The following is a 24,915-nucleotide window of genomic DNA, read 5'->3' as shown; positions in this document are numbered from 1 at the left end:
TAAATCGCTCTCACACAGACATCGATCGAATGAAAAATTGTATTTTTAGGAGAAATCAACGGATTCGTTATTCAAAGAATTCTACGTGTGATGCGAACGAGCATGAGCCTCACTGAATGTAATTTTAGGGTAAGAATTAAGGTGGGTCGATCACGAGTTTGCGGGGCAGGCGGTGAGAGGGAAACGGATATTCTATAATAATATGTAGTTAAATGAGATGAATTACATTGCAAATTATTTAAGAAAATCATCGTGAACACATTTTAATTCATTTGTATGACTTGTTGAAACGCGGTAACGTCAAAATTCATTTTCTGATGCGTTAATTCAAATTCCTGCGTAGCGTTGCCACATTTCTTAGCATATGGAAACGTAAGCATCATGTTTCGAATTTTATCGAGAGTTTTAATGAATTTCTTTATAATTGTGAGGTGGGGGAAGATAAATATAGCATCAAATCATTTCTAAAAGTGCATTCTTCCAATGTTCAATTTTGCACGAATATCTTATTGTTTTTTTTTCATTCCATTCTCTTGAAATATGAGTGATCGTATTGCGATCTCTCCTTATCTCTGAAAACAAACTAGAATTTCCAGGAATATGAGATTCATTAGTGACGAAATATAAAACTTAATCACTTGTGATCATTTTCTTTTAACGAATTATCGAAACCCGACGATTTTCGGAAGCTTCAAGAATTCCGTCCATCTATTATTTTGTTAGAAACAACAACGCAAATCTCGTATATTTCTTCCCCTTTCGTAAATCAATTTCATTTTTCCTTGTCACCGTTGAATTAATCGAGGCTGGAACCAACAGTTACAAACAAATCTACGTCGAAACGATGAGGCGAAAATATTTTGGTCGTCTAAGTATTCAACGATTCAGAAATCGAAAAATACCACGAAGATTTCGAAAATTGTTTTACAGCAAGCGTCTCAATTGCAACAGGATTTTGGTTATGAGTCTCCTGACGTATTGTTATGCCATTTTCTTCTCGTGCAAAAGTGGATCTTCAGTCTCATTTGAAAGTCGCATTCTGTAGAATTCAAGACTTTTTTTAAACCAGTGAACCTTGATTATAAAAGACAGAAAAAAATGTGAATATTTTATCGTTGACCTGATTCTGTGACCACGTTTCGGTGGTATCTTTAGGTTCCGACAGCTGCTGTTTCCAGTCGGATAAATTTAATCATTTCCACACAAATATCTATTCACGATTACTATTGTCCGAGCTTCTCGATGCCACGTTTTCGTGACGAATTTTCATCAGACATTATTTATGGTATTTTTAAAGACACCATGAATATTTCGTTAACTCGATTGGAGTTAATCATCCAGTTTGATCAACTTTCGCATGAATAAAATAGCAAAAACATGAAATATTGAATCGTCTTGTTTATTTCAGTAGTAATAACATCAAGTGTGCAACTCGTGCGCGCAGTAAGCGCGGTATCTAGTGTGATCGAAACTCATAAAAGGCTCACGTACCTGCGAAACAACCCTTGGACGATCGAGCTTTGACGTTCAAAACTGGATTAATGGAGACGAGGCTGCATGGGCTGAAACGATTATTATTTCTCTTGTCGCCGCTGGTGGCTCGTGCGAACATTATGAAGTTACCGTCCTCGCCGCCTGGCGAACACTCGTCAGGATCGTGCTGTGTGTGCAAATAGTCGACATTTGGTATAGGTTGAGAGGGGGGAAGCATGAAAGAACCAAAAAAAATCACATGTGGGTATTGAGATCGATCGATCTTGAGAGGTAAAGCTGAAAAAATTCGACGCATTTGCTGGCCACTGCCAGGGTCACCGGTATATTAACAGGATTTTCGAAACTTTTCGAGTATTTCGTTTCAAGATAAACCCTGTGAAATTAATGTCTAAAAGCTTACTTTTGCAAAAGAAATGCAAAAAGAATCGATATTTTTTTTTCTCGGAGCTCCAACGAAAATCGTTAGTACATCGAAAAAAAGTAGTTTTTTCAAATTTCCAGATTAAAAAAAAAAAATTTAAAGATATGGTGCTCAAGCCACTTTTCAGTATTTTCCTGTTTTATTTTCTTTAAATTGCGAAGAAAAAAATTCTTTTTTGCTCCCATAGCAGAAAGTGTTAGTGCTCCATGGAATCATAAATCTAATAAGATGTTGTCACTCTCAAAAAAATTTAAAGGCTACCTCGCACAACTTATTTCTTCTTTCTCTGTATATTTAGCTATAAATTATGAGATTAAAAAACGTGTAGTTACAGGAAAGTGGTTTGAGCACTATCTAAAAATTTGTTTAAAAATCTGAAACTTTGGGAAAAATTTTTTTCTTTTCATGTACTAACGATTTCCGTTGGAGCTCCGAGAAAAAAAAATATCGTTTTTTTTGCATCACCTCAACACTCACTCTGAGAAATGATGAAGGATCAATAGGAGTCTGACGAAATTTTAGACTCGCCAGAACAGAGCATGAGACCAAGCACAAGAGCAACGGAGCGGATGTAACGCGATGTTTGGCAGAAGACCAGTGAAGTAAGAATGTGATATGAAAGTAGCCAAAAGAGGCAATGTTGAACCGTGATCGGTGTAACAGTAACATATGTATTAGCATGGTGGATAGGAGCAGCAGTACCAGCTGTTACCATTACCTAAAACCAATGACGTTCGTAGGCTATAGAGAGTTTTCCGATTTCTCGGGCAGCGGACGATATATTACAAGAGGTATGAGGGCACGTCATGACGACACGGTACCTCCGAACGCATTCGGCACACGTCGATATTCTCGCGTCGAGACGTTATTTCTGGACGGAAAGCTCGGTAGAAAAATATATGCGAGCCAACCGATTCGCATAAAGTAAAGGGTGCTCTAAAACTCATGCCCAACTTTCGTGGGTTAAGCAGCTTCGTCGGGTTCTCAAGAGAGATTTATTTTTCGTCATTTTTCTCCACGATACACGCCGGTAACGAGATATTTATTAAACAGTGACAGCCGATCGATTCCGGTGCTAGGAAAGAGTGGATAAGTGAGCGAGCACCTTTCAAGCTTCACTCCGACGACTATTAGTGATAGATTGATATCTCATTAGGGATGCTTCGACTGGAAAAAAATTATGTTCGCGTTTTTGCATGTCGGAATCTTGCATGCCATTTAGCTTTGAAAAGTTTCGTCAAACTTGTGCGACTCACTGTAGCTGTGTTCCAGTTTTGACCCTGTTTCAAAATACAATTTCTTAGTGAGAGTAGATTTGGTGTTTAGACACACAACAGTCTCGTTGTTGAAACGGTACGTGACGGTTTATACAGGGGGATTCATTTTCGTGAATCAGACAACGCATAAATAGATTTGAAGAATATTCATTCTGTGGATTCCTTTGTTTGCAACTTGCAACGAAGATTATTTACTGTGAATGTGAATCGAAGCGCAGTCACAAATTAATAAAAATTTTCAAGTCTTTTCTTACTTGCAAAAAAGTGTGCAGGCTCCCGATAACTCGGTGAATTCCAAGGTAGTAAAAGAAAAGCCAAAAAAATGATGGGCTTTTCGTAAGAAAATGTAAATTCGTTTCCACATCTGAGCCCCGCAACCGAAGGGAGTGTTGGGCAGAGAGAAATTTCGCAAGTGACAAAGGAGGAGAAACGTTGAAGGGAGATAGGATATCTCGTAAAGGAGGGAGTGCAAAGAATCATGAATATTCGGAATTCTCTTGGAGATACTTAGCTCAAGAATGCTGCTTCGTATATACCGCCCGATTTCCGGAGGATTGGCACTCGACTCCAACACTCTAATAATTTTTTTTCCAATTAAATATTCTCCCCCGCGGAATCCCTCTTTCATTGACATACTCATATTGAATATTTGTAAATTCGATGCATTCTCGTCACCTTTAAACGCGCCAACTAATCAATTGGAATTGATTCCTTATCCCCTTCGTAATCTTAAACATTCAAGATTCTTGTCATGTTCCCTATTCTGGCTTTCCTAAAATAGGGCGTTAAATGGAAACCCGCCGAAAACCTTCATTACGCCTCCGTGATTTCGGGCTCGATTCGTCTTCGTCCTTTCCACTCTCAGATTTCTATATTATGTAGACATTTATATATGTTTATATACGTATATGCGCTGTACGATACGAACAGGAAGGGCGAAAGGGCGCTGAGGCGTTATACTCTCTCGATAGGCGATTAGTGGTAAAGTTTGCCAGGGTGTTAGTCGTCCGGGGATCTCGGTCGTGCATACCGTACTCACACCCTCGCTGTCTCTCCTCCTGCTTCTCCTTTCCCCTTAGCTTCTGTCTCTTGCTCCCTGTCCCATCATCCTTCATCCTTCCCCATTGCACCCTTTACGTGTAAACTCACCTAACCAATCTCACAGTCACCTATCTTTAAGTAGATGTACTTGTAACTTACGGGAGATCCGAAGTTGTGGCCGATCTCGTGAGCTAGGGTGACGTGGGATACGGCAGGTGGCACGTGCTTTCCATAGTTCAACAGGGTTATTATGCCCGTGTTCAGAGATTTCATGCTGCCGCGATAGTGCTTGAATATAGAAATATCGTACGGAAGACATTTAGAATTAAACACAGTCACCTAGCGGGAGTGTTTTGAGGCTTTCGCACGGAATAAAGTTACAACTTGGTGCAATCGACGGATCCCCAATTTTACAAGTACAATGTTTTCATAACGTCATTTAGAGGAAACATAGTACTGTGGAGTGATTTGAAATTGTTATTGGAGAAATTCAATGTGATATTATTTTAAATTGTTCGTTTAACTTTATACTTTTCCATTATTCACTGTAAGCAAAGACACTCGTGATACTCACCCCATTTTTCTCGCAAACTCCACCAGCATTTTTCAGATCACCTGTCCATGCGAGACCCAGTGTTCCTTTCTCGAAATCTCGATACGTGAACATGTAGGACAGACAGAAAGCGTCGTAATCCTCCTCTGCAATATTGAGATACTTCTGTCTCTATTTGTGAGAAATTTTGTTAGCTAAATACTGACGATTTTGTATGCTTCTGTAGACCAAAACAATGGTTTTCATTTGTTTCATTGGAGAAGCTGCCAACCTAGTATACCGTCGATTTATTCAAATTCAAACATATATTTTTCCCGAATTTCTACTAACATTGAGGAAAAATAATTAGCAAATAAAAATGAAATTCGATTTCCTGAAAGAACTTATTTTTTGCAAAATTCTTTTGTCATCGAAATAAATGAGTGAACTTTTCAACCAAGTGTTTCATCCATACGGAGGGTACACTTCTGCGTTCGAAAAAAATTTCGCGGATTCTCAAGTGCGATGGTAATTGAAAATCGAAATCCGATTATGATATAAGCGAAGACATTATACCAGTAATTTCAATAATGTCCAGGTTCAACAATGGAGCTTCATCAGAGCAGAATTTCTGTCAGTACGTTTTTTTTTCTATCGCATTTTTATCCTGGTGCACGGGTTTTCTTGGGTCGTGTGCTCCAGTCCGCATCTCGATATCTTCGGAATTTTTCATTTGCCGCTTGGGAGAAAATTGAATTCGATCTGAAGTGAGATGAATGGAAGCTCGTTGGTGAAGGAGGAGGAGGACGAGAAGAAGAAGAAAAAGAAGAAGAAGGAGATAAAAGGACGTAGATGGAGAGCGAAGTCCTGAGAATAAAATAAAAAGTATAAATGAAACCGCGCGGTGTATTATTATCCATCTGTGGAAACCTATATCTCGTTTCGTATTGTCGTTTTTGTCTTCTTTCTTTCTTTGTTTTTTTTTTCATTCAATTCATTTTTTCATGATACGCCATGAGAACTACCAACTACATAGAGAAAACGATGCATTCGGGGTAGCACAGATAACTTTACCAGTAAAAAACGTCGCTGAGTTTATGGACGAGGGTTGGGTGCGGGTTTTAATTCGAAAAAATGTAATTACCAGACACTTTGTTGACGCGATTTATTATTTGGAGGATACCCGTTCTCGTTTTGTCCGTTATTCGTGAAACTCGACCTCGAACCGAGGCAGTTATGAGGGAGGAGCAGGAGGAAATGCTCGTGGTGCTCGTAGTCGACGGCATACGCAGAAATAAAAAAAAAAAAAAAAAAAAAAACACGAAACGAAAGACAAAGTTCTCTTGGGGTATAGAGACGCAGGCGTATGTTCGCGCTTTTGCGAATGAAATACTGCTAGCCAACGAAGAATTAAAAACGGCGTATTAAATGGAAGAATTAATTTCCTGTTGGCTTCCCAAGGTTTTTAACTTGGGGAAAATGAAAGAAAGGAACAACAACAAAAGGGAACGATGGCATCGAAATATTGAAGAAATTCAACGAACAAATAAGTACGCGGAATATTCTAAAGCCATTTCCCCAGTTCCGTTCACTTCTCGTCCAGTTTTTATTCCGAATATCAACCAAGTTGATAGCCGACATATCCCGGATTATTTCAATGCTTTTCACCCATTTGCAAAATTCATAAATCCTTCCGTGTATATATATACGTGAATATTGCATCGTGCCTGGAGCACAGTTCGAAACGATTTTAATAGGAGGTAAATCGGGACTGTTCGCGATTATGCGATCTGTGAAATCGTTCATAAAATAATTATGGTCTGGGAAACATCCTCGTGATCGCCACTGTTTTGTCACTAATCCGACGTAAATCCATACACTGAGTGATATTTCGATTATCGATATGCTTTTATAGCGGCGCTACTGAAATAAAGCCGAATTGCCGTATCGTCGGGTTTTACGGTCGTTCGACCGTTGAAAAACTACTTGTTTTCTACTAAAACCGTGTTTCGCGGTCTGGTATTATTATTATTGTTTCTTTCATGACTTCGATATGCGCTTATTGAACAAAATTATTGTTATTATTATTCTCATACCTTCCGATAACTTGCGGCACGTTTCTCGGTTGTTTTTCAAAGTCGGTTATTCAACGAAATGCATATGCAATGAAAAAAATTATGTGCTTAAACGATTTTATGAAGATCATGGTTTTGGAAAGATTTTCACAAAACTAAGTAAGCTGGGGAAGACGTCATTTCACGTGGAATATGTTTGAAAGAGAGCAACAACTAATCGATATGCCGATACTTGGTTTTAATGAGCCTTTTTTTGGATGAGGTTCGTATGAATATTAGATCGTTCATTTATTTTATTTCTTGTTTAATAGCCAATGCTGTTTATTTATATTTGGAGGTTTAAAGTAGTTCATGCACAAAACGATTTTCTTAAGAAAGTCTTGAAACTCACTCAGAGTTTGAATGGGTAGTCCTGACACGCATATCAAATTTTAAAGGGTTCGTCTTATCGGTTATTGAGATTAACGTGTTTAAATATGAAGAAAAATACACAGGGTTATAGGGACTATGCGTAAAAAATCGTTTATCTTTCCACATAACGAATGAACGCTTTTTACGAAGTTTATGAAAAATGTACACAATAACAATGAAGTATAACGAAGGTTTGGGGAAAAACTCGAAACGATTGTCTTACTATATATATAAAAATATTTTCGTTAAAGATTGAATGACATTGGTAACGAGCACTCGTAACCTCACATTTGCCTATTTCGGTATTTTGTTTCTCCTGGGCTTGAGCCATTCCTGTCATAGCCTTCTGTCTTTTAATTAACACTATTTTCTTGATCCACTTCCCTTTGTGCTTTTTTCCCTTTGCGCTCTCTAAAGTATTTTTTTTACATAAAAAACTCGAGTATTTAAAAAACTTTAGTATTTTATGAGGGACGAATAAAATTTCGGTTCAGTCAGTGATGGATCCCCGTTCAATTAATAGCTTATAATTTAATTCGCCAAAAAATAAATTGGAAAAATGTATTTACTATTTTGAATGAATAACTCTGTCATTAATTTAGAGTGAAAATATCTTCAATTAGGAAGTAAAAATCGACCCAATTTAGACACCCATAAAATACAATTCTACAGGCATGATCTACCTTAAGGGGCTGATGTTGCTCTCAGTAACGTTCATATCGTGTTCGTATAGTCTGGCCTCGGTATGATTTTTACAGGCGTTATATTATCGTCGATATTATTGAGATTGCAGGTCAGTTAAACTGCTATAATTAATCGTTAAAAAGAGGAATTTCAAATTTTTCCATATTGCAAGGGCCTGATCGATGTTGATGGCTTGATGGCTCGCTCTCTCTTTTCCTGAAGAACCTTTTCTCCATACGGGAGAGATTTGATATTGCACGAGGTCGACCATAATCGTTTGTACAGTTACAAGGGTTCCGCTTATCGTGAAAGCAAAGCGTTCTGTTCTCGTCTCTTTAACAGCATCCCAACATTCTCCTCGTTGGCATCACCATTGTGTCGCTTTTCTGGTCGATCGGCAGGTTCAACGAAGCGGCATATTATGGGGTCTCTTCAACTGACATCCCCTTTTGTTAGGACACCATTATGCTACCAGGGAGATATGCGATGCTTGTGTCACTGCTCGTGATTCTATGAGATTCTCAAACGCTATCGGTAAATGCATTGTATCGCGTCTCGGCTTACACGAGCCTCATCACATCGCTTCATATTGGATTTCATGTACAAGTGGTTTCCAAATAAATAAAAAATGGGCGAAATCGAATAAGTAAAAATTTATAAAAAGTAAAATTGGCTAGTTGGATTTTCCCTCTAGTTTACCATGGAAAGTGATCGAATTTTTATTTTCATCTGTAGTTTGGACGACGTCACGTAAAGGACGGTTCACGACCAAGGAGCTTGAGTATCGGAGCTCTTCATCCTGACGATACGAATTGTAACGATTGTGGACATTTGGCAATAAGCTGAAAGACTACGCGGCATCCGTCCGGAAGTCCCGAAGCTTTGCAATTTGAGTTTGGTTTTCGTTGAATCAACAAATTAGTGCAGTCCAGTTTCAAGGCTAAAAATATCCTCCAAAGTAGCGAGCTTCGAGTTGATGCTTTTTGGCGATAGTCCATTAGGATATTCACGTTTACACAGATGAGAAGAGATACGGTGACGTGTACACGGAAGAAAGATCGACCGAAGTGATCATGAATGAGGAGGCACGAAGAAAAAAAACAATTCTCTCAGGGGGATCTGGAAGAAAAACAAATGGATGCAAACATAGAAAGAAAGTCAGAGTGTGAGAGACTCCGACGTCAGAGTGTTTACCTCTGGACTGTGTATAAGAAAAACTATGCGGGTTTCCTCGCACAAAGCTCTTTCTTTCACTTTCCCTCCTTTTTCTCTTGGATCCTGTCTTTTCCTCTCTCTCTCGCCCTTCTCGCTTCGTCTCTTTCCAACCCTCTTCAATCGTAGGCGCCATCTTCCGACCCCCGCGACAACTCTTTCCACCCAAAACTCTTTTTCTCCGGTACTCTCGTGTGTGGGTGTGTGCACGCTTCCTCTCTGTGCTACTAAATAAAGTCGATAACGCTGAACAGTTTTGCCACTGGACGCCACTAAATAAAGTCGATAAGGTCGGACGGGTTTGCTCTCTGTTGGCTGTTGGAGTGGCGATGTACAAGGCCCATGCTCCGACTATTCCCTGCGTTTTTTCCTTCTTCTCCTCTCTCTTATCCACCGAAACGATGCAATGGAATACACTAATCCTCTCTCCACTTGATTCCATTCCGCCTTCCCATTCCTCTTCGCGTGTGCTTTTTTCTTCGTTCTTACGTCTTACACTGTCCTTCTTAGATTATGTGCACGTTACCAAATCCCCACGTATCTTTATATTTAGGAAGTGAGGGTGGCGCGATGCTCTTTTGTTGAGGTACCGATGTACGAGGCCAGCTTACGACTCATTGCAAATTCGGGTGCCTTAAGAACTCCAGTTTGGGATCCTCACATTCTTTTCGCGCGCTTTCGCTTCTATTCCGATGACAAAATATCAGTCAGAAAATGATAACCAGTCCGGAGCATCGTTCGGAAGACGTGAACGAAGGCCCTGCTCGACGCAGTCCTGGAACGTGCCTTGGACTCATTGTGGTTTACTAATTTTCGACTTCTTCGGAATTTGGTTTAATTCCTGATCGTTTGACGTTCCTCGTCGTCCGGGAACAAATTAAGGGAGAATTCTTTTCGTCAGGATTTCACATATCGATTCGTAACTGGTTAGCGCAACTTTGCGACACTCTCTGTGCGCAACGTATGCATATATATTCGTGTGTACTTGCTGTGTTTGTATACAATCTATTGATGTCGACTGGAAGATAAAGTCGAGGGAGCATCGTTCACGGATAATCCGGGGGCAGGATAAAATCTTGCAGGAAAACAAGGAAATTCGCTTTGTTTATAGTCCATCGAGTGTATCGCGCGGCCCGCTCTTAAATTTATAAGCTCAGGATCATGAGAGATTTCGCGATTGAAACATCGACGGAGAAGGCCGCGATACATCGAGCGAAAAGAAGCTCCTGCCGGTCCCACATTACCGTTGAATTGTTCGACTACATTTTTACGATTTTTTATTTGCAGATTGTACATGAGTGACAGTCAGCTTATTCGTTGAGACAGAAAGCTAATCGATGGTGATTTAATAACGGAGTTAGGATCAATGTTATTGAACTCACCTGAAAATAGTTCGAGAAATTCTTCAACACCGTAAGTCCCTGTAAACCGATAACCTGGATCGTTCTCTGATTCCTTGCCGTGGACTTTGATCCGTTTTATCATGAAGCTGATGTTGTCCGGCTGACCGTCCTGGTTGAAATCTGCACAATCATCATTTGCGTATTCTCGAGTATACATTTTTCAATTTTTTTTCATGATTCTTCTCTCTTTTATTTCTTGGTCATAAAAAATTTTCGGTTTCTTCTCTTGCTACGAGATTTGGGCCGAGCTATTTCTAACTGTACCGCATCCTCCCCGGGAGAGGAGAAGCTGCAGAAAAGCTCGATGATACAATCCGTTCCTAATTAATCGCCTCGGAAGTCAATGCTGGCACGCTCGAGCTGGGATACCGGAGGCGCTTTGGGAGCCCCTCTTCAACTCCGATGCACTCAGCCAGTGAAAACAAGGATTTTCGGCTGCTGTCAGTGGGATCGGAACCGTTGGCGAGGAGCACCCGGAGCCTCTCGAGAATTAGAGGTAAGTTGAAAATTGATTTATGACGAAAGGATCTCAAAAATTTCGACATTTTTATGTAGGATGCGTAATGTGCAAATCTGAGTCTCGAGGGGATTTTTCCTCGTCGTTGGTGAGGTAAGGCGACGAAGTAAAAAAGTTATTGGACTCATGATTCTCATTCGTTATCGTCCAATTTGACAATGCGAAATATATGTGATCAGAAAAAAGGTGTTCTCTGGATACTGTTGATACACTGATGATGTTTCATTCAATGACATTTTTAACACTTGAAATTATCATTTTTATCTCCTTTTTCGTATGAAGTTTAACCCGGTGACACCACACTCTTTTTGAGGTCACACACCCACCACACTGGTGCAAATTTATAACGGGACTTTTCAGAACTTTTCATTTCATCCATGAACGTATGGAATTAACAGTAACAATTCCTCAGTAATCGATTACGATGATTAAAAAAATTGAAAAATGAAGTTTTATTCTAGAAAAATGGCGAAATTGAAGAAAGGAATTTTGAAGTTCTAGAAACTTGAGATTTTCGTGGGTGCAAATTTGCACCAGAGTCGTTTCTACGAGTTAATCATATGATAATTTTACGTAAAAGGGAATCTATGTAACAAGGCACATGTGAAATGACTTACAAAGAAATTGAACATCTTCTTTCTACTTTTTTTTTGTTTTGCGTTAGCAACGGGAACGAATAGATATTGGAAAGGAGAGAACGTCGAAAAGCTTTCAATAGGAATGAAAAGTTTCCATCGAATCGATCCTCATTCAATCTCGACTGTGCGGCAATGAGCTAAATTGGTAATCTTCGCTCGAATTTGTCAGTCTGAGAAGAACTCGTCCTACTAGAAAATACGTTCTTTGGAGTATTCAACGAATGATGAAAAAAACGCGATTGCAATGAACAAATGTAATGAAGAATGGTTGGTTGATGAAGAGCCAACTTTAATAGAATTTTTATTAAGGATATTTGTATTATATTTTTGAAATCCTCTCCTTTTCCACTTCCGCCCTGCTACATGCTTTTTCCATTTATTAATGAGGTGGATTCCATTAAATTGTTTGGCGCAGCGAATAATTACAGCATTTCGAAATAGTAATGGATGAATAATAATTAATTGAACTCACTCTCCACCCCGAAGCGACGCGATAATGGAATCTTCAATGTATACAAAATGAGCGGTAAACGAATTGCAGTACTTTAAAATAGCTAAAAACCGATCAGCTGATATGCAGCGTTTCCAGAAATGAATATTTATGACCTCGCAGACATCTAATGTGAATCGTTCATTTTAATCAATGCCATTTGATAATTAGCAATAAAAATACATTTCCAAGTTAGAAAATCGGTGACGCAATTCCCGTGCAATTCATCAGCGAAAAAATCCGTCGAATAAAGCCCATGAAACTACTCTCTCCACGTAAATATAAAACGAGCGACGATTCAATGCAAAAACATCTCCGTTCGAGTGAAATCCACTTATGATTAGACGTTTGAAGTTGAGATTAAGCTTCCACAGGGTGTGTAATCAGAGTTTCGAAATCAACTTAAAAGATTCGGCCAGAGGGCGAACAACTAATTGAAATTCCGAACAAACTCGGCTGCATAACACCCGTTAATTGCACGCAAGCTTGCATACGAATACAATTAACAAATGCTCTTAGCAAACACGTATGAGAACGTGACAGGACATCGCATATACGAATAAAGGATATAAAAGCAGACAACTTTCGCTTCGAGTGAATATTTCAAGGATTTTCGTGAGAGATAATGTGCTTTCGCTAATGCGATATCATCTATATTTATGTATCTTTATACTCTGAAATTTGTCGAATAAGGATCGACTGCGAGAACAAAACTTCTGAGGGATCACGTCAAACCCAAAATAGTAGTTCTTTTTCATTAGTCTTGTAAAAATTGGAGCTTTTTTTAATTATTATATTGAGTTTTCGTTTTGACAATTTGAATGGAATTACGTCGATTAAGCAATTGAATCGTGGTAGAAACTTTAGTGAGCCGACAGTTTAAAAGTTGAACGACATTTAAGAAGAGGAGAAGCGAACAAGATGAAAATAAATGTGGAGAGAAACGAATGGACGTCACGTCGAAAATATGAAAGGGGCGTAAAGACATAAAAATAATGAAATAGACAAGAACCTGTCATTTCATTCATCGGAATAAGGGAAAGAAAAATAGAAAAAGATGAGAAGAAGAGTGAGCTAAAACTTTTATCTCGAATCCTGTCGACTTGAGGAAATATAAGAAAAAAAATACATCTCACTGGTCAGTTCAAGTGCGATAATAGGGTCGGGTGTCAATCACTTTCCAAAATTCTCTCTTTCAATTGTGTGTCGCCGTTACTGTTGAAGTAAAATAGAAATTCCCGAGGCCGAGAGAAGCGATGGAGTGTGCGAAATAAAAGCGATTAAAAGGGCTTTGATAAATAATTTTTGAACTCGAATATACACGGGGAGGAAAATTCTCGGATTGAATCGTTTTAAGTGGGTTTATACTCAGAAATCCATCAAATGATAAGAGGACAAAAAATGTCTATGGCTCCGGTCACGTCTTTCCAAAATCCACATACCTCATGCATATGCTTTCACAAAATTTCCACGCACGCACACACACACACACACACGCGCGCGCGCGGGCGCACACATATGCTTGCGCAATTCCATATATGTATAGTTGAGTTCGCACGACCGGACACCCGAGATGATAGATAAGAAACACGCGAGAGATTTTACGAACTCCCGTGTTGGTTCAGGGCTGGGTCGGCGGAGATGACGGACTTGGATGGGAAAAGTAGGTAAACCCTGTACTAGGCAGTTCGGAGTCAAATTTCACGTGAAATTTACGATCCGTCGAGCTTTCGCTCGTGACGTCCAAACGAGACGATCGTGTGCTCGCTTTTTATCTCCTACCCTTTTGTTTTGTGTTATCGTGAGTTTCGCGTCTCGAAAAAATACACACACACACACACACACACATGCTCGCGCGCGCACGAAACGAAATTGTGAGAAAAAGAGCAGGGATGAATTATCTCGAGTTTCTGTGAAAGGACGCCAACGGCGAACTTCAGATAATGAAGCTAATCATATTGGAAAAGATTACAACTGGAGGGTACGAGAATAACAATTACTAGAGTTGCATTATTTTATCTATTTTGTATAAACAGGAAATTTGTGGGTTAATCCGTCGACAAAGCACACTTCAACCAGCCTCAGTTATTCATTTTTGAAAATCAAGTGGAGATATAAATTTCACTTAAAGTGGAACAGTAGCATATATCAAAAAAGAGGAATTTTTATGCAAATTGGTAGATACGTTCGAAAGTATGTAAACTCGCGAGATTTTAATGGGTTTGACCACACCGTTTCTGAGAAAATTGAATTAGTTTTTTACATTGGATCTTATGGAGGAGCGTTAAAAAACGCAAAAAAACATTGAAAAACTACTGTTAAAGAAGCCACTTTTTGACGAAACGAACACTACTATATGAACCAACTGTCAAGATAACTCTCGCGAAATTTGCAGTGATTTCACCGTACCGTTTATCTGCAATGTGCAAGAGAAAATTAATAAACGAAGTTTGTCTCTCTCTCCTGGCGGACACAGCTTCGACCGCGGCAACGTCGCCTCGCTCAGCGCACTATCGTATAGCTATGTATAAAGAGTGCGACTTACAGCTTGCCCTCGAGCTTGAACAGAGCGGCCAACAGTCAAAAACGAAAACCATAACCCTGCATTGCTGCTGCCAAAGCAAATGTTCGATATTTTGAAATATAAATAACGAGAAACTTTTCGTCGCCAAAATAGGGAACATTATTTTTTCATCAAAACGTAAACTATTATCATTTTTTCATGTAAATTGAAAGCCAGAAACTAAATTCACGTGCAGTTGGTAAGACGAGAGGCTTTCCATGTTAAAGCATAAAAGTCCCCCTCTCGTCGCCTTCCTCGCAAAAGAGGTACCCTTCTACCTTAAACTACTTCAGTCGACTTTCGTGAATTCTCCTCCGCATATTTTTGCTTTCCATTTTTCGATATGAACCCACCAATTGAGTTTGATTTCCAGAGCAAACTGATACAATGAAACAGCAAAATTCGTTTCACTAAGTATATCCAAACTGATTTGAGAAGCTCCTCCAAAAATGGCATCGATGAACCATGAAGATAATTATTTTTCCAATGAACAATCTAGCTCTCTTCTCACCTGTATGACGGTAAATAGAATTCACTCGCTGTACGTGACGCGTCATGACCTCGATGCAAGCTTCCTCAGATTTGTAGTGATCGAAGAACGTGTGATCTGCTTGAAGATAGAGCATACAAGTGGTTTTCTTCGGATCCACGGAAGTACGCCGTTTCAATACTCTGGAATATCTTTCCCGGTAGAGTCTGAAGAAGGTAATGTTTCATGTTGATTTTGACATCTCCTACCCGAAGCTTTGCGATCCCTCAAAAAAGATTATGAATTCTCGTTTCGAAATTCAGACCGTTTATCTTTCTACGGATAAATTTGTCGATCGTGAAAATTTATGATCCGTGTACGTGCAAATTCTAGTTACTCTATTTTTTTGCTGCATCAGCTAAAGATCCTTCTGTTTCCAATTTTACGAAAAATGTGAAAGGCTAATTCGGTTATTGCACGAAAATGAGAAATCGAGTTGGAAACGAGGTCAACGATATTTGGACGGTAGGAATAAGTCCATTGGATTTCAGAGTTTTTTAATTCGTTTTGATGCATCAACACTGTTTGGTTGCTGCGTTATGAAATTTACCCGATAGGATTCTGGCTTAATTAAACGTCATCGAAGCCTTATCTTCTCAAATATAATGGAAAATAATGATGAGGACTCACCTGTCAAGGAGCTCGAGATTGTGAGAACTCGCGCTCGGATCTTTTTTTCTCGCATCTTTTGGATAAAATCCTGGCGTCGGTGGATTCCTTGTATCGTGTATACGTTGCTGTGGCAAACTCGACATATTTCTTTTATAATAGCCTCGGACGCTGTTTGATCTACGAATTAATATCAAGTTACTATTTTAATGAACAATGGCTGTCGTAAAGTGCACGGAGAAAACGAATTCATTTTGAAATTTTCAATAGCGAGGAATATATATTATTTTCCAAGAATTTTCAAAGTATTTAGCCACCGACAAACAGCATGGGATTTTTTAAATTTTGCTATTTTTCGTCCCTTGAATTCTAAACAGCTTTATATGGATAGCAAAGAGTGATGCACTTGAAAACTATATTCCATTTTGTTTTCGAGTAGCACTTACTGATAAGTGGAAATGTGTTGTAAATCACAAATTTGAACTGTCAGCATAGTAAATTCTATGATGAATACACGAATATACACCGAATACGTTTGAGAGGGTTGCCCGAGCCTATTTTACAATATAAACATTTGAAGTGACTGAAAACATTTTTTATTATGGTTATAGAGAAAAAGACTCTTGAGTTTTTTGAATAAAAGGTTTGAGAATTGGTCTTTTTACTATGGTGGATAGAACTTATTATTGTGCTTCGAATTAATGCTGCAATCCCGTACATATATGCTGTTCCCGAGATACTATACTATTCTTAGTACTTTCCTCTAGAATTTTCGGCCACGTTTTCCCCGTGTGGTTTGTTTATTTGAAGAAATGTGAAAAATCTATGAAACTCATCGGATTTTGACAAAACCATCTACAGAAATGATCAATTCTGCTGCTTTATTCAAACAAGAATGGAAAGTCGAAAATTCTTTTGCTCAATCAAAATATCGACTAAATCAAAGGACAGTTTGTCTTGGTTTGATTTGGCAAAAGACACTTTTTCCTTCCCATTTGCTGGTTAATAGTTAATTAGTGTGACTCATCGACTTACTCTCGACTGTCAAAATCGAGGGGATGTTTGATTTCGGAGGTAATCTCGATGTTGCACGATTTCTCGTCACAAGGAGGTCTAGCAACGTCGATCGATCGGTACGCGATCGTGTGATGAGAGATCACTTGGTTGTCATGTCGTTCGTGATCCTCGTCGTCGTTCGTGTCCCGTTGCTTCAATGGCACAAACCTCCTCGTTGGTTCAATGTAAATTTCATCCCCCGACGCTGTGATCACCGTACCATCGAACAACCCATCCGACGTCACGATACCGTGTACCGACGAATTCTCATCATCTGTAATAGAAACGGGTTTGCGTCAAATCGATACGAGAATGAGAGAAAATGATAGACATGGAGAAACAGAAAAAAGAGAGAAAGGACGAAAAAGAGAGAAACGAATCGAGCAGTTGAGATTATTTTTTTCTCTTCTCGTATTCTCCAATCTCTTCGGTTCTCGTGTACACTGAACATTTGGGTGGCACTGTTTCATCCAACGTTCGATATTCCAACGTATATGATTCACCGAAATGGTGAGTTAAAAAGTTAAAACAATTGAATTATGAATAAATTGTTGAAGGAGATAAAAGAGTGTTTTTGGGTGGAGAATAATGTGTTTTCATTCGCTGTAGCATTTCATATTTTTTCATTTTGTTTTATATATGCGGTAAACTCTCTTGTGTAAAGTTCGTAAGTCGAGATTATATGAAGTTCATAAGTAACGCATGAAATTGCAATTTTGTCACCGCTTTTCAGCGATTCCTGTTGGTTCGCTATGACTCTACACGTAGCCTGGGTCTCGTATTAAAGTGCAAGTAAAATTATGACTGTGGAGTTTTTATTCCGGTCGCCTGAAACATCCCAACGACAGCTTTTCCGTTGGAATACTGATGACAGCGTAAATTCGCTTTTGACGAGTCGCGAAAACGTATAAAATTAGAGGACCAGAATTCTTTATTGTCGAGAAGCCGTGAAGTATATTTGGAAAAACTGATCGATCTAAAATATGCACTGCCGATGAGTTGACGGTCGTAAAAACTAACTGCTGGTTGGCAGCCACTGACGTTTGAATCGTTCAGTAACAGATGAATATTTGGGTTGCAGAATTATAGAGTCGTAGAAATTCATTCAATATTCCAATCAATCAATGTATAAAGTACTGTAGAATCGATGATTAATTTTTAATATTTTTCTGTCTGGCATCGTTTTGCAACTCCAGCTGGCTCTGCTAGAGGCGAAAAGGATCTTTTATGATGCGAGTCTGACGACGATAACAAATTTACGAATTAGATCATTCTTTTGGAATCTTGGCAAGGTGTAAAGTTGATAAATTCAAGTCATAAATAACAAAAAAAAAGTCAACAGTGGACTTGAGATATAATTTTGTCTGAAAATAAAAAGAATGAAAAGTTTTTCGTATCTGAAATTGTTGAAAATAGGATTTGGAAAATGAAAATCGACAGCTTTTTCAAAATAGTTTTGATTCAACAACTACAGATTATTCGATATGGAATTTGATCTTAAATCGAAAGGTACTGCGTTCTCGTCGCTTGTACCTCACAATGCATACGTTTGTATCACAATTCAGAGAAGCCTTTGGCGATCACCGTTCGAGCAAAGGCGAACTCAATGCCCAACCAGAGTGTGATTAACTCCCATGCCAATAATCGATAGAAAGAATGACGATTGGATACATCTTGTTTGATCTCAGGAGGGGAAGCAAATATATGAATGCGTGAAGCGGAAGTAAAATAGCACTGAGAAGTCTCAAAAGCAGAGTTATTGCCTGGAGAATTTTTATCGAACTTCTGGCTTGAAAAGCAACGTTGGTATTTTAAAATCGATGTGAAGTGACTCGGTTATTTTCGTTCTGGAGAATCGCGAATTATTTCTGGAATCGATGTTCCACTATCGAAAAGTAGCGCAGAAATTTTCAGTGTTATCGGATTTTTTCATAGTTTTTCGAACGAATATTTTATCTTCGTGAGCTCTAAGAACCGTTCATCATTATTTATAATAATGAAAAGCAGCTTATGAATTTATTAATGTCAAAAATCGAGTGTATTCCGAAACCTGAAAAAATCTATTTCGTGCAGGTTCGTAAATCTGTTCATAGAATCGAATACTGACCATAAAATCCCTACGAAAAGATTCTTGATGATGACATTCAGAATAAATGAACTGGAATGTCCGGTTGAAATGTTTTTTTGACAACCGCGTTTGAGAGTTGTTGGCTCCAACGGTTATTGCGACTATTGCAATTTGTCGGAGTGCACAAAAAGTCAAATAAAACGCATGCTTCGTATGCTCCCTAATGGTGAAAGAAACATCATAAAAAGACCTCATCAGTTGTATTTCATGGTCCTGCTGTACATAAAGACGAATGTTATGCCAGTGAAAATCTGTAGCATTTTTGTTGCGCTAGGCGTCAGTTCACGGTCTAACTTTTCTGTGCCGTTATGTTATTTTTATTTTTTTTCTTTCTGTGAGCGGGAAGTCACTCTTGCTACCGGTGATGCTGCGTCGTCGGTCGAGATGTCACATTTCTCACAGAATTGTCTCTTTTCAAGGTTTTCTTCAATTCCTTTTCGCCTAACCTTTTGCAACCCCTATTACTCCGTAGAAATATATACATATTTACGTATCAAGCTCCATACAGGGTGTCCGGAGAGTCAATTCCGATGGCCACGAATGAAGGAACATTGCAGAATTATAGAAAGATGAGAAGAGTCTTTAAAACCGAGTGCTGATTGTCCTTCATTGTGACGGAACGACCGAGGAGCCCAGACTCGTCGTAGGGAAACGTTCAGTAAAGACTCGTAGGATATCAATGAAACTAAAAAAATGGAATTATTGTAAGAAAGACGCATTCGAAAACTGCTTTCCCATGTGCAAAGAAAAATCTCATCACCCAGTTGTTCCTTTCAAACGCTTCGTCACCAACTTACGACGAAGTATCCATTCGTAATAAAAATATGAGATCCCTCGAAATTTTTATCTCAGGACTTTTTCTACTGTAAACTTCGAAATGATATTCGAAACACCCTTCGTATAGATGTGTGCGGATTGTACATAGTATATTTCGCACAATTTAGCCTTAGTTCCTGATTTCTCTTATTTTTGAACGTGAAGCCGGTGCCTCTCAAATCCCCTGAACAGACGCGGTATAGTATACCAAAGGTTTACCATCTCCAATATTCCACGATGCCGCCATTATTCACTCCCAACGACCCTCTTACCCCCCCCCCCCCCCCCCCCCCTCCAACCCTCCTTCGTTTTGTGAACGCCTCCCTCCCTTTCGCTCTTGTCGCGACAGTGAACATCACCGGAAGTGTGAAAAGCCACCGAAGCCCTTTCTTCGGCCGATCGATGAGGAGGGCGCTAAAGAAGCAGGACTCAGGGTTATTATGCGAAACGTCCATTGTGGTTCTGGGAATCTGTATCGGGATGGATTCAACATTCGATCCAATCTAGGGCATTCTATAGAAATCTATTTAAATTCAATGCACTGCCATCGGAAATTGCATTGACTTTTGAATATTCTACAAAATGGAGACATCGATATTGATTCAGCTATACTTTTGTAGTTATTTCGATCGATTGATGCTCAATTTTTCAATTCGTTATTGAAAGATATTCTCTTGCAGGACAGCCGTTGGGTGTGTCACTCCAATAATATAAATTGAGAAATCGAAACGATGCACGGAGAGAAAAAAATAGGAAGAATTACTCTCTGTCGTCATAGTTTTTGGGTTCTATATCGCCCATTTTGGAGGTTTTTAACAAAAACGTTGTAATTTTCATGTCGTTTCCAAAGGAAAATGTCTCAATTGCTTATTTTATAGTTGAGCATAGTAAAATTCCAAGAGCTCGAATAGAGAGAAAAAAATGGTAAACGACGCGTTAGTTTTGGAGGTTTTTACCAAAAATATATTCTAATTTCCAAGTAAATTCCGAATAAAAACTTTTAAATTGCGTATTTTGCGCTGACGAAGGTTTAAACCGTGCTTTTTTTTTCCTACGTACACCACTGAAGAAACATTGTAAAATTTATGTCGACTCGATAATGAACTGTAAAGTAGAATTATTGTGCCGTTTTGCTATGGTTAGTAATATTTTCACAGTCAAAATTTAAAGTTGAACATAGTAAAATTTGAGGAGCTCGAACACAAGTACCGCCGAAGTGTTTAGAAATTTGCTATCGTACATAGCAGAATTTCATTCGCGCTGATTAGAAATTTACTATGTCAAATAGCAGAATTTCATTCGCGTTTGTACGATAATATATCGGTGTACATGTGCACCGATATATTTGTTCTGGCATCACACATCAATTTTCATCGAGTTCTCGCTTCGCAAAAAATTACTACGCATGTTCGTAAGAATGAATAAATATTACGATATAAAACCTTACTCCTATGGCACCATAGTAGTTTATTTAGTTTGTACTGGAATTTTTTTTCGCGCGTGGATGAAGAATCCAACGAAGCTTGAGTGACAAACGTACAGTCTCCGCACAGTGATAATGAATAATGAAGAGCCTTGATGCATACGATATCCGAATTATGAGCTCTGCGAAAGAGAGACGAATGTTGAATAACAAATTCCGGACATCTGGATCATCCAGGACATTATCGAAAGTGGGGAAAATCATATGCGTCAACTGACAGCCACTCAGTTGGCAGCGGTATAAAGCGAGTCTAAATAATCCAGAAGCCTCATTACCAATCGCCGTAGTCCGGCGTACACATATGTAAAGTATATGTGGGCTTTTAAATAGTCATTTACTGAAAGGCAAAATGAACAAGTTTAAAACACACACGGGGGAGGCTGGCTAATGGATCGCTTCGTGCATTGGTACCCATTTAAGTGGGCAGCGAGAAATTAAAAATAGCTTTAATTAACTTCGGAGTGGCTCCCGAGTACAGGGTGTCCCGGGCTTACCGGTAAATCATCGAAATTTTAAGTGCTCGATGAAACTTTAAGCCAAGATTTTCAATGAATTTTTAAACTCACGCGCTTGACGGTTCGTTAATCATGCAATTCGACAAAGATGTTAGAAATTAAATGCTAATTCATGCATCGCAAACTCGATTTATCCTATTTGTCGTTGCTCTCAAAAAAGTTTCATCGCTAAACCGTATGAAACTTTTGTACCATGCATGATAAAAGTGTTGACCCTTCGAAGTGATCAGCTCATATGTAAACAGACGAATATTTGTCAGGCAGTGAACAAGCACGCAATTATTAGTTGGTAATTTCCCATTGCTAATTTATGTCGCAATAAAGGTGAGTGATAGATAGTATTTGCAATTCAGTATTTTCGGTTCCACTGGCAGTCATGGTAATGCAACGATGCATATTTTATAGGATATACAATAAATTCGTGGATGTGGTTCGCATGAGTTTGTACGACGCTTGTACAAATGAGGCCGCAATTTAGCATGGAAGCAGCGGGGTGATTGCTCACTACAGAAAAATAAGTTACGGTTACACTCGTATCATTATTTTCGATAAACTGTGCTGCCTAAAAATATGATTTTAATGTGCATCGTAGTTGAATCGAAGAGTGGGACTTTTATTAATTTGTCAATACTTATTTCATTCTTCGTATTTATTTATCGAAACTTTTATATTATTGATTTAATCGGAGAAGGGCGTCAAGTGCATCGGTACATAGCGAAACATGTTCCATTGAACGATCGATGCGATAAGAGGGTGAAATATTTCGTCTGAAAGTCACGAAAATTTTTAGTACACAGAGTTGAAAATAGTTCGCGTCGAAAATGCCCTTGCACCACCTTCGAAATTTGTATCGACTGATCGCTTCGGAGCTTCCACCCTCGACATAGAGCACTCTCGTTCTCCTCGGGAAATACTGTTTTTCAGAGTACACTGCTACATTCGATGTACAACGTACGGCAGCATCGTGAAACGTTGCAGAGCCCTCGAACGTGATCCGACGAGACATTCCTCCAACAACCCAGAGTTTTTATACGTGATCAGAAAAAAAATGTATCTTTCTCCTCGCGATGTGTACTCCTACATATAGGACCGGAATACAAGCTTTTTTCTAAGGTCGAAAAAATATCGATTCTCGCAATTTATTGTATTTTCGAAAGAATTCGTGTTTGTTCAAAATCGTGGAACATTGCGCAAATTATTTCTAGACTTTGTACAGGAAATTATGAGATTTTAACTGGAGGTTCCAAGTTTCATTATTTCAAAACGCACATTTCTCAGATGCATTGTTTTTAAATATTTCATTTCTGTTTTTAAACCTTTTAATTTTCAACTACATTTCGTTCGGTTGAATTCCTGATCTCGTTGAATACTTCAACGAGTTTCTATAATGGTCCGAGTATTCGCTTAAAGGTCCGAGAAGTTTAAATGTTACTTTTATCAGCCTCCATTATCGTAATGGAAATTTTCATTATTTGCTGTTGAATTCTGGAATAGTAACAGCACGAATATTAAACGATTTTCTGTCTTCGTACAAGCCATTTATTTTTCAATAAATTTTCCAAGTTCATGTGTGTCGCGGGCCAATGATTTTGTTTTGACGTTCGTGAAATCGAATGAAGTTTGTACCTTGGAAGTTTGGCTTTAGGAAATTTTGAAAAAAAATCGTTATTTTGAAACAAGCAAGGAAAAAATGGAATCAGCAGTTGATTCGAGGAAATAAAAAGTCTGAGAAAAAACTGATTCATCAAAAGTCGAAAGAATGATGAAACGAAAGAGGATATTCACCCTCTGAAATTACAATTCCTTCGATATTTCACCAATTTCAAGACCCGAGAGGAAAAGAACGTGAAAATGACAAAAGTTGCGTCTTTTTTACTTTTATCCCGTCGAAGACATTTTGCGAATGGTCTGAATGTGGACTGACGTAAAAGTGCTCGACGTGAGAAGAGGTGAAAATAGGTTTGAGAAGGAAAGGATAAAAAAGCCTCGAGGGGAAGAAAAAGGCTGCGTAAAAAACTGCGTAAAGAATATGAACTTTGCAAATTCCAACCCCATTTTCCTCAACCTTCTATACAGAATAACCTCATGAATCTTTCAGCTACCTTTTTCCTCTCCCGGAAATGAGCGATTTATTTCATTTAACAATTCTCACGACGTTACGTCAGAAAAAAACGTGGAATGACTTCGACTTTTTGCAGAACTGTTTTAAATAAGGCATTTAAATAAGGCTGTTTAAATAGGGAATGTTGATAACATCAATTTAATAATTCCAAAAAAAATTAGAATCCTACGCGATCGGAAACATTCGAACCGCTCCAAAACAACTACTAAGAATCATAAAACTTAAAAAATTTTTACAGTTTATTTTCGTTAGTTTAAAAAGTACCCAAATTTATATTGAGTCATGCTACTGGTATACTGCACTTTAATTATTCATTAGTGCAAAATATCACAAGGCACAGCGAGATTTTCATAATTGTCACCCTCACGAGTTTATTGACCAGCGACCGTCGAGCTATTTTCGAATGTATTATAAGTAATGATGGGAATTTTCACTTATAAGCCCAGAAAGCGAGCGAGAAATTAATTTTTTTGTTAAAAAAATTGAGGGAAACGAAATTTTAAGGAGCGTACATCTCATTTCATTGAAAAAGCGGAGAAAACATAAATATTATAAAAAAGGAAAAGAACTTTTTGAAAATACTGCGTTAGAACAAGTGCATCAGAGATGATCCGACGAATGAAAAATTACATAATATTTCGACGCTTCTTAAAAACGGCTTTCCAAGAGTGGGACGTGATAAAAATACCATGCTAGAATGCACGCGTCCTGCGGAGAGGTCCTGTGGATGGAATACACATCTGTGCGGGGCTCTATCCTGTCGACATTTCGAATAAAGTCTAGCACTCTGAATGAAATATTTCGACGAAACGCTTTCAGCAAAGGGCGTTCCGAATACGATTTTCCAATTTCCACCGACTCTCCTCTCATCTCTCTTTCTGCTCACTCGGTTCGTGATA

The 24,915-nt window shown here is 38.6% G+C and overlaps 1 protein-coding gene across 4 annotated transcripts in view; it reads right to left on the bottom strand.

Moving 5' to 3' along the window:
• LOC122419042 (disintegrin and metalloproteinase domain-containing protein 10-like) overlaps positions 1-24,915 on the bottom strand; it is a 104,057-nt gene that overhangs the window by 16,577 nt on the left and 62,565 nt on the right. For all 4 annotated transcript variants that reach the window (XM_043433284.1, XM_043433285.1, XM_043433286.1 and 1 more), the window contains exons 5-11: positions 16,932-17,226; positions 15,918-16,076; positions 15,270-15,454; positions 10,530-10,670; positions 4,808-4,932; positions 4,393-4,521; positions 1,492-1,660 (exon numbers count right to left, since the gene is read on the bottom strand). In XM_043433284.1, the coding sequence (XP_043289219.1) occupies positions 1,492-1,660; positions 4,393-4,521; positions 4,808-4,932; positions 10,530-10,670; positions 15,270-15,454; positions 15,918-16,076; positions 16,932-17,226 (1,203 nt within the window). The remainder of the gene's footprint in view (positions 1-1,491; positions 1,661-4,392; positions 4,522-4,807; positions 4,933-10,529; positions 10,671-15,269; positions 15,455-15,917; positions 16,077-16,931; positions 17,227-24,915) is intronic.

This window comes from Venturia canescens, chromosome 1, assembly GCF_019457755.1.
Source record: "Venturia canescens isolate UGA chromosome 1, ASM1945775v1, whole genome shotgun sequence".
NCBI lineage: Eukaryota > Metazoa > Arthropoda > Insecta > Hymenoptera > Ichneumonidae > Venturia > Venturia canescens.
This window is presented reverse-complemented; position numbering and strand designations above follow the sequence as displayed.